Source organism: Elaeis guineensis, chromosome 1 (genome assembly GCF_000442705.2).
Source record: "Elaeis guineensis isolate ETL-2024a chromosome 1, EG11, whole genome shotgun sequence".
NCBI classification, from domain to species: Eukaryota; Viridiplantae; Streptophyta; class Magnoliopsida; order Arecales; family Arecaceae; genus Elaeis; species Elaeis guineensis.
The window spans coordinates 170,904,812-170,913,958 of NC_025993.2; the positions used below are offsets into that span (position 1 = coordinate 170,904,812).

At 38.6% G+C, this 9,147-nt stretch overlaps 1 protein-coding gene across 3 annotated transcripts; it reads left to right on the forward strand.

Annotated features, from left to right (window-relative positions):
* The first annotated feature begins 1,576 nt into the window (after nucleotides 1-1,576).
* Nucleotides 1,577-7,205, forward strand: LOC140853610 (putative receptor-like protein kinase At1g72540). 3 transcript variants are annotated; one of them, XM_073248271.1, is made up of 6 exons: nucleotides 1,577-1,784; nucleotides 2,205-2,425; nucleotides 2,517-2,661; nucleotides 2,784-2,911; nucleotides 3,040-3,172; nucleotides 6,558-7,205. In XM_073248271.1, the coding sequence occupies exons 1-6, from the start codon at nucleotides 1,616-1,618 to the stop codon at nucleotides 6,656-6,658; spliced, it is 897 nt and encodes a 298-aa protein (XP_073104372.1). In that variant the 5' UTR covers nucleotides 1,577-1,615; the 3' UTR covers nucleotides 6,659-7,205. The 3 variants fall into 3 exon arrangements, with proteins under 3 accessions (XP_073104372.1, XP_073104369.1, XP_073104365.1); XM_073248268.1 differs by lacking the exon at nucleotides 6,558-7,205 and adding an exon at nucleotides 5,899-6,446 and having other exon boundaries at nucleotides 1,578-1,784; nucleotides 2,517-2,607; XM_073248264.1 differs by lacking the exon at nucleotides 6,558-7,205 and adding an exon at nucleotides 5,899-6,446 and having other exon boundaries at nucleotides 1,579-1,784.
* Nucleotides 7,206-9,147: the final 1,942 nt, after the last annotated feature.

The window sequence follows — 9,147 nt, forward strand, 5'->3', positions numbered from 1 at the left end:
GAGGGAGGCGGGTGGGGAAGGGGGCGGGTGTTGGGGGCGGGGCTGCCGCCGACCAGAGGGAGTGAGGGGAGGCAGGAGGGGAGGGGTGGCGGTCGCGGTCACCGTCGCTAAGGAGTGAGGCTGCTGCCAGCCCACTGTCGCCAGTGGGGGTGAGGGGAGGCAGGTGGGGAGGGATCGCGGCCGCCGTCGGAGATAGGGTTGCCATCGGACCACTGCCGTCGAGGATAGAGAGGAGGCGGGTGGGGAAGGGGGCGATCACCATTGGGGGCCGAGGCTGCTGTCGGGGGGTGAGGGGAGGCAGGATGGCGGTCGCCGCCAGGGGCAGGGCTGCCATCGAGCCAAAGGGGGGCGGAGGCCAAAGGGGGGCGGGTGCGGCCGCCGCCCTAGGCCAAAGGGGGGGTGGAGCTGTCAGGGTGGAGCTGCCTGGGCCGGGGGGGTTTCGGGTGGCTACCGCCGGTAGTGGCAGAGGGAGAGAAGAGGGAGAGGGAGAGAAGAAAGAGAGAAGAGGAGGAAGAGAGAAGAAAGAGAAGAGGAGTTTACCGGCACAGAGGAGGAGGAGGAGAGATCAGTCACCGTCGGAGAGGGAAAGTTGTCGGAGAGGAGGAAGTCGCTGTCAGAGAGGAGGAAGCAGTATGATTTTTTTTGTATGATTTTTTTATATATACAAGAGAAACGGAGTTTGAAATAGTGTTTTTGAAAATGCCATGGTGAATGGTGCTTTCAAAAACACCATTTCACATGGCGCTTCTCTTTTTTTTTTAATTTTTTTAAAATTTTTTTAATTTTTTTCGTGTGTCCTGATGGGATGGTTTTTTTATTTTTTTATTTTTTTCAGGTGTTTTGATGGGATGGTTTTTTATTTTTCTATTTTCTATCTTTTTTTTATTTTTTTTTTTTTGAAAGGATTGAAAACGCTATTTGGAATGGCATTTTAAAAAACATCATTTCACACGGCGCTTCTCTTTTTTTTTTATTTTTTTTTCTTGTGTATCTTGACGGGATGATTTTTTTTAAATTTTTTATCTTTTTTTTTTTTTCCTATGTTGTCCTTTTTTTTTTGTGTCCTGACAGAATGGGTTATTTTTTATTTTTTATTTTTTTTTTTGTATTATTTTTTTTCTGTGGCTGGAATTGAAAACGTCATTTGGGATGGCATCTTCAAAGACGCCATTTGAAATGGCATTTCATCCGACATTTTTGAGCACTGAAAAACTCGTTTCGGGGGAAGATCCACTGGAGATGGGGGGAGATCAGGTGAGATGGGGGGATGGTCTATGGGGGATAAGAGGAGGTGATGTGGATTAAAGAATCGTCATTTCAAATGGTATTTTTTATCAAAAAAATATCATTCCAATTTAATGTTTTATAATTTTATATTATTTTAATAAATAAAGTAAAATATGTATTATTTTTGTAAATTTTTTTTTTTAATATTATTTGGGTAACGGACTTAACTAAAAGAGAGGAAAATGAAATCGGGTGCAGATCCTCTGTGGTGCGGATAAAACAGCACCGCCCCGCTGATCGAATGGAGAGAAGGGCGTTATGAAGCTGTTAAACGGGGTTTTATGAGAGCCGTTGGATCCGAGATAGATGAGGTGGCAGTTACAGGCAAATGCTCCCCCGTCTTCCGCACGCAGGGATCCTCTCCCCCCTAGCTATTATGATCTGCGCGTGCTTCTCTTGCCATTCCGGTGTTGCGTACCGTGGAGCCCTGGAGCGTGCGGAGATGGCCGCCAAGCAGAAACTTTTTGCGCAATCTTCCGGCGACCAATGTCGATCTGGTCAGCGTTCTTTCGCTCAATATCTCTCTCCCATGCTGTTCGCTATCTTTACTACTCCAGGTTTCTTCTTCGACGATTTGATTTCTCTAGCTCATAGGTGTTACGGTTAGTGTTTTAATATTCAATCTATGACTCCATCTTTAATCCTCCTTCCTCGTGGTTTATCATCTGGATCGACATCTCTGTTTTTCTAGGGGCCTCGTCTGCGCGAGTTTTGTGGTTTCTTTTTTATTTTTTATTTTTTTAGCATTCTTACACGCAGAGCTGCAACTTTTTATTTGATTCCTCTGGATCATAGGTGCTAGGGTTTTAACCTAGAATCGAGAACTCTAGGTCTATGCTCCTTTCTTAGGGTTTATATGGTTTCACATCTCTGTTTTTTTTTTAAAAAAAAAACTTAATCTCATATTTTGATGTTAGAACAATGCGAAATGGCGGAGGTTGAAATACCAGTCTACTCTTATGCTGAGTTGAAGAAGATAACAAATGGGTTCAGTGCTGAGAATTTCATGGGCAAAACATTTTCATCGAATAGCCTCCTATACCGAGGCGAGATTGTTGATAAGGAATCGAATCTCGTCCGGAAGGTGATTGTGGAGATGCGGAAGAATGAAAAGGATTATGATCTTAAGGTTTGGCAGGTGGGGTTTGTCAGTTTTGATCATAGTTTGAAACCCATCAACTAAAAATTGTTTTCCCCCTCATCATCATCATCATTATTTGCCCATGCAGACTCAACTGAATGCCCTCAAGGATCCCACGATAAGTAGTCACCCGAATGTGGTGAAGCTCCAAGGTTACTGCAACAGTGTCTGCGATCTGGGTCTGGTCTATGACTGCCATGCCTTAGGCACATTGCATAGTCTTATATTTGATGGTATTAGGATTCTACATGTCTTTAGGTTTCTTTGGCATTGTACTCCTATATTAAAAAAAAGAAAAAGAATTTCTCTTAGTGTTTCTTTCTATTGCAAATTTTTTTTTTCGGCTACTTCACAGAAAGTTTTAGCTGGAGCATGAGGATGAAGGTAGCTCTTCAATTGGCGCGTGTGCTTCAGTTTATTCACTCTCAAGAGAAGCCTCTTATTCTTTTGAACTTTGAGCCTCGCAGCATTTTGGTTGACATGGTTCGTAAAATTTTAACCTTTCAAATTGAGAATTTCATTATGATTACTGTAATTCCTTTTTTGCCTTTCTAGTAGTTAAATTTATGACAGCTAATTGTCATGTTCTTTCTGTTCCTGTTTTGTCACAGGACTTCAATCCCTTAATATTTGGTTTCGGTCTAGCCTCTGGTGGAGTTTTGGGTATTATTGATCCCACAGTTTTGAGACTCATAATTCTGAACGGTCCTCAGGTGTATATAGATCCAGATTTCACTTTACGTGGTATGTCATATGTTTACAGCTTTTCACGTAGATAGATACTGGAAATTAGGAATCAGAACTTTGGCAATTTATTTTGATTTTTTTTTTTTCTGTATTGCCAATGCTATCTAAATATAGCTCCTTAGAAAGTGGTGAGTGATATGAAGTAATAAATTATGGTACTAGGTTAATTTGGCAGTGTATCTTTCTTCTTTGAAAGGGCATATAAAAGTGATCTGTGGTTGGAAAACTAGGATCTCTATGATTCCACTTAATAAAAATATAGCTGGATTACAAGTAGAATAATAGGCAATGATAAAAATGGACAAAATGAATTTTATGGCAACTAACACAGGCTTGCAAGTTGGGTTGGTTTACTTATACCCCAAAAAACAATTTAGGCCAAGTTGGGTGTATTCGTGATTCATGTTGTGGGTTAAAATACCATAATTAAAATATCGCATATTTATAGATCTTGAATTTTGTGTTTGGTTATTTAGCCATATTGTGAGTACTTGGACCATATTAAGAATTAGGATAACAAAGTGAGATTTTTTTTTTTTTAATAACATTTAGATTTTTATCTTTTGGTTTTTCTATCACATTGTTACATTTCAAACAATTAACTGGATAATTCTGTGAACAGCTGAAATGACATGAAAATTATAAAATATTAGCTTAGTTTACCTTGATTTTCAATAGAGAAATATTTGCTGCTTTTGCAATGCAATCCATTGTATAGAATTGATCTGGACTTGTCATATTATAATATTTTCAAGTGTATATATAAAGCTGACTTGGAGAGGGTGAACCTTGACATGAAACACCCTCTCTGCACCTGGGGATAAGGCAGTGTATATCTTAACCAAGCCTTGTGATAGCAGGAGCCTTGTGCATATAATGTTGACTTTGCTTACTACATCACGTATATATGCAAATAAATGTGTGGACATGTATGTGCTTCTCTTTTAGCACTGATGAATGCTGATTGGACTGAAGCTTGGAATTCCAAGATTCTATATCCTAAAATACCAGTGTCTTCTCATGTCCCTTTACTCTCTCCAATGCTCCTATTTGTCCCTGCCATTCAATCACTGCATGGGTATATGATCTAGTAGATGAGGCAAGACTATGATTTGATGTATGTTCACTAGCATTTTTAATGTGTCCCTGTTATTATCTTTTCCTCTTTAGCCTCTGGAATCTCTCAAATATTCCCAAATTATCCACAAATCACTTCTTTTTGCTGGTCACTGCCGCTATTATTCCCAAATCGTCCAGCTTGATCAAACCTGAAATTGTGGTTGGGCTGAATCTTCTGTCATCCTGTTTGGGTCACTTTCTTGACTTTTAGTGGTTTCTCAAGGAGGTTTAGAGGCTAGTTGTTTGAGGAATTTCACAGAAGAATTCTAGTTCTTGGCGGTGCAGGTACAGAAATTTGTAAGTATATCCTTGCTGTGCTATTCTTTTCCTGAGTACCATTCAGATCTAAAGCTTTTGAGTAATTAAGTGCCAGCAAGATTCTTTGCTTGTGTGAATTATTGAGATGTTGTCGGTCCTGTAACTTAAGTTCATTGCTTTGTAGTTACATCATTATTATTGCTTATCACTTTTGGGAAACATTTTGCCCTTTTGCCCCTTATAAGTTGGAAGCGTTGATCAATTAATTGTTTTAAGTGGTCAGGCAATCCCTCTCTTCCATTTTTGCATTCTTTATGCGATCTCTTAGCATCCTCTCTTGCTTCTACCTTAATATGTTACTTTCTTGATATAATTTCTTCATTTTCTATCTTTTTTCACCCCATTGGAAGTCAGTTACCTAATCTTATTTCTGCAGGATCATAGGAGTACATGTATTGCAATAGTTTAAGGCTATGAGTCTAAAGAGCATGCCAATGAAGCATAAGAAGAATTCAGCATTGTTTTTTCTTCATGTTCTCTACTTTATTTTTGTTGTTGCAGAAACTTGGTTATACATCTGAATTAAAACTATTAGCAGTCCTCTTTTTGGTAGCTGTCATGGGCTCTCTCTTTTTTCTTAGGAATGTAAAGGCTACCCTGTTTATATGTGATAAGGGGGTGGAATGGCTAATGGCAACAGTTGCAGAGTCCACCTCTAATGTAAAGTAATGGGACTATTTACAAATAGTAAACAATCAAGTTACAAGGCACCCTAACTTCGGTTTAGTGGTACTCCCTCTCACCTCCAAAGCTAAGGTCAAAGATTTCAGTCTGTCGGTCTGGAAGTGGTGTTATCTCTGAAAACTTCATGCCTGCCCTGCCTGGGATTTTTTTTTTTTTTTTCTCATGCAGGTCACATGGTTTATATTACTCAGATTGCCCAGGTAGCTTGTACTAGGAGGGTGACAATGGGGTCTAACTAAAAAAAAACGAAAAAAAGAAAAGGAGAAAAGGGATGGGTTGTGGAAGATGAGAGGACATGTAGCACAATGCACAAGCATTCACACCTAGATCTGTAGTTGGAGTCCTCTGCATCATATTCTTAAATATGTTTTGCTGCCAAAGATATTGGTAGCAAACTGAATGCCTTGCATACATTCTTATACCAATGAAAAGATTGATTTCTGAATAAAGAATGTATACATATGGGTTCCATTGCGGCCATCTCTTGCAGTCAGGTAATGCCTTTTTTTTTCTCTTCCAGCTTCTCAAATATATGTTGCTTCAAAAGTGTTCACAGAAATGGGTCTTTTGTTGTTCTAATAAATCCTGGTGGCTGATGGCAGGTATTACCATTGGCCCCTGGTGTGATGTCTTTAGTTTTGGTACCCTGCTTCTAGCAATGATCACCAAGAGCCATGATCCGGTAGTTGGCAAGATTATGGCTCGAAGTGAATTTTCCTTTTTGGAGAGATTTTATGGGATTAACTTTACAAAATTCATCGTCCTAAAGAATTTCTGGAAAGATGGTAACTATCACATCCGTGATAGTGCTGCTGTTACAAAACTGGCTGTGAGATGTGTGAAGAGTTGCATGACAACGGTAGAGAAATATCATGAGCGCCCTGGAATGTCTGAGGCTGTCAGCATCTTGGAATGCTTGCGTGTGGTGAAAAAGCTTGGCTTACACTGCAGTTCTCTTGCATGATGACTTCAATCCATAGCCTGTTTTCTTGACTTCTTGTTTCATGGGGTGCTACTGCTGCTGGCACTTTGTTTTCATCAGATAAGTATTTGTAGATATTTTTTGGTTGATGTTTGTCAAACTAGCTGTATCCGTGAGCTATTTTTTGTGGATATCTAGATGATATATAGCTGTTATGGCTTTCTGTTAGTATTCATATATGTTGGACTTGGAAATATGAACATTTTTCTGTTGTGTAGCTGTTACAGCTTTCTGTTAGATGATGTATAGCTGTTATGGCTTTCTGTTGTTCTCTTGCAGCTTCATTGAAGGCAGACAGACTGCATAATAACTCGAGTGGAATATCTAGACAAACCTGTAACATTTATGTGATCTGTTATACAAGGCAGCTGCTGCTCTGAGGACAATGGTGTTAATTTGTTGTCACGGTCCTTTCCAGATTCAGCAATCCATTTCAAGCTCACTGTACTTCTTTACCTGAAAAAGGAAAAAAAACAGCATATTTTTACGCTTGAGAATTAGAAGTTGCACATGCAAATCAATGAGGTGACACAAGCTAATCAATTTGGTAAGGGCAATTCACCGATCACTTCTCTCAAAGCTTCTATGAAGCTAAGCAGGCTGCATGTAACTCGAAAAGAATATTTAGACATGCAGCCTGCTAGGTTAGATGCAGGCTGAGGGACCAATTTGCAGGTAAAAGTTCTGGGAGCATGAATCTGTGAATGAGATCCATAAATCACCATCCAAGCAAATTCCATACCTTCCAGAAAAAGATTCTTCCACTGTTAAATTTGCCGAGGACAATAATATGAAATTAATGGCGTTGGCCTCAGAGCAGCAAGCATAGCAGCTGCAAATTGTAAAACAGAAAAAGTATTCCAGGTATGTTTAAATATCCATGGAGGGGTAAACTCTTTGTTCCTTGGGCCCACCAACTAGGTTAGAAAGTCACTGGAACCTAAGTAGGAGCAATGAATAAGGGATGACTAAGCCTTGGTTATTGTACATGAGAAAACATGAGAAAACACAATCAATAAAGGCTGGGTTATTGTACATGTTTTGTTGGATTAAAGTTGGCAAGTTCGGGAAAGTGCATGTCTGATGTGTAGGTTATGTAAGATTATCATAGATATGTTTCTCCACCAATCAATGAATCCGCAGGAGTATCAATTTCCTAAAAGAATTAAGACATGCAATAAATTATGGGAGCTTCCATCTGCAATTGCATTGATGCAGCTCATGACAGATCAATCTTGTCTTCTCTGAATATTGTACTTAGTTTGTGCATCAGTGTTGTAATGGGAAATGGTTTTCCGACACGTGCATTGCCACCACAAAAAAACTCTAATCATATGGACTAAAATAAGTCTGACTTAACCTGGTGATCCTAACCATCTATTCCAATCAATCTGGCCATTTGATCAATGTTTGATAGAAACAAAATTGGTAACATTGGAGAATGGAAATCAGGAATGCCAGAGAAGTAGCCTACGAAGATATTGCACAACAAGAGATCAACATAATAGCAGATCATGCCATAAACTTTTTCCCTGTACTAAGAAGGAAGAGTAAAAGTCTTGATATCTGAAAGGTCAAGAACTGACCAGTCACATCAATGGAAAAATAAATTCAGATGGACATGGTTTGTGTATAACATGCAGCTACTCTAATAACATAAGAAGAACAATATACATAATGTCTCAAGTAAGGTGTCATATTTAGATGATCTCATACCATGAAAGGTAGCCACCGTGCACAAGCTTGTATGCATGAAATAATTAGAATAAACAGAGTCATCAGTTAGCTAACGTAAATGACCAAGATTCATAAGCTCAGTATACTATTATCAATAGAGGGATACCAATCAAATATTTTGTTGGTTAATTGTGACTGTCTCAGATTTACCAAAATTTGATTTCTTCTTCATGATAGATGACAACAGCAATGGGATTCAAACTTATGAATGTCGAGATAGAACCCTCTGTACGGTAAAATTTCAACTTGCTGAATCATGGAGTTGGAACTACATAAAGAAAAGAAAGAATGAGACACGAAAGAAAAACTTTTAGTATATTCGAATTTATACATCAAGACAATATGGACGAAACAATATGATGAGGTAAAAAGCCTAAATGAGCTTGTTCGGTACTGGTAGTAATTGAAGGTTAAATATCTTATAAATTTCACATGCAAACTTGAGAGAATTTCAGAATTCTGATTTTTGCATCCTTAGCATATGATAGAACACTTCACAGAAACGTATAAGAAAGAAAAATAGAAGGTTCTTACCAAAAAAAAAAAAAAAGGAAACAGAAGGTTTTTCAGTGCTTTTTCAACATAGCTATTGTGAAATAGTCATTGATTGCAACATGCCAGAAAGTCCCTGCACAACTTCATCAAGAAAAAAATTTCAGAATCATTCTACGAGGACCCAAGATGGGTTGTGCTTAGTCTCATTTGATTATGCACCGATAGATTTTAGATATTTATACAGGTCCACGTGGACTAGGGATATTGTAATATAAGTCTATTTGGAACTAACGACGGACCAATCATAGTATTTATGATTGAATTTGATCAGATTTGTGATTGATTTGGACCCTTGGCTCAGTAAAGATTCTAAAGCTTACAAGGGAATAATATGTGAGGACCTATGGGGCATGTTGTTTAGTTTGATACTGATCTGGATAGAACTTAGTTATTTATACGTAATCAAGAAACCTAAATAATACATCCTAACCATCTTTTTTTTGAATAACATCCTAGGTCTTATACATTCAAAATCCATCTTCTCAGGCACAAGAGAGCCTCCATTTTTTAGTCTATTTCTAATACGATCAAACGATATTTCATTCAACATATTTTTGTTAAATTGACTTGAAAAGAA

What these genes read in the sequence shown, in the direction of transcription:
- LOC140853610 (XM_073248264.1), top strand. Translation starts at nt 1,616, where the DNA reads ATGCTCCCCCGTCTTCCGCACGCAGGGATCCTCTCCCCCCTAGCTATT. An exon ending in GCATAGTCTTATATTTGATG is followed by an intron (nt 2,662 to 2,783) that starts GTATTAGGATTC and finishes GCTACTTCACAG; the next exon opens with AAAGTTTTAGCTGGAGCATG. An exon ending in TCCAGATTTCACTTTACGTG is followed by an intron (nt 3,173 to 5,898) that starts GTATGTCATATG and finishes GGCTGATGGCAG; the next exon opens with GTATTACCATTGGCCCCTGG.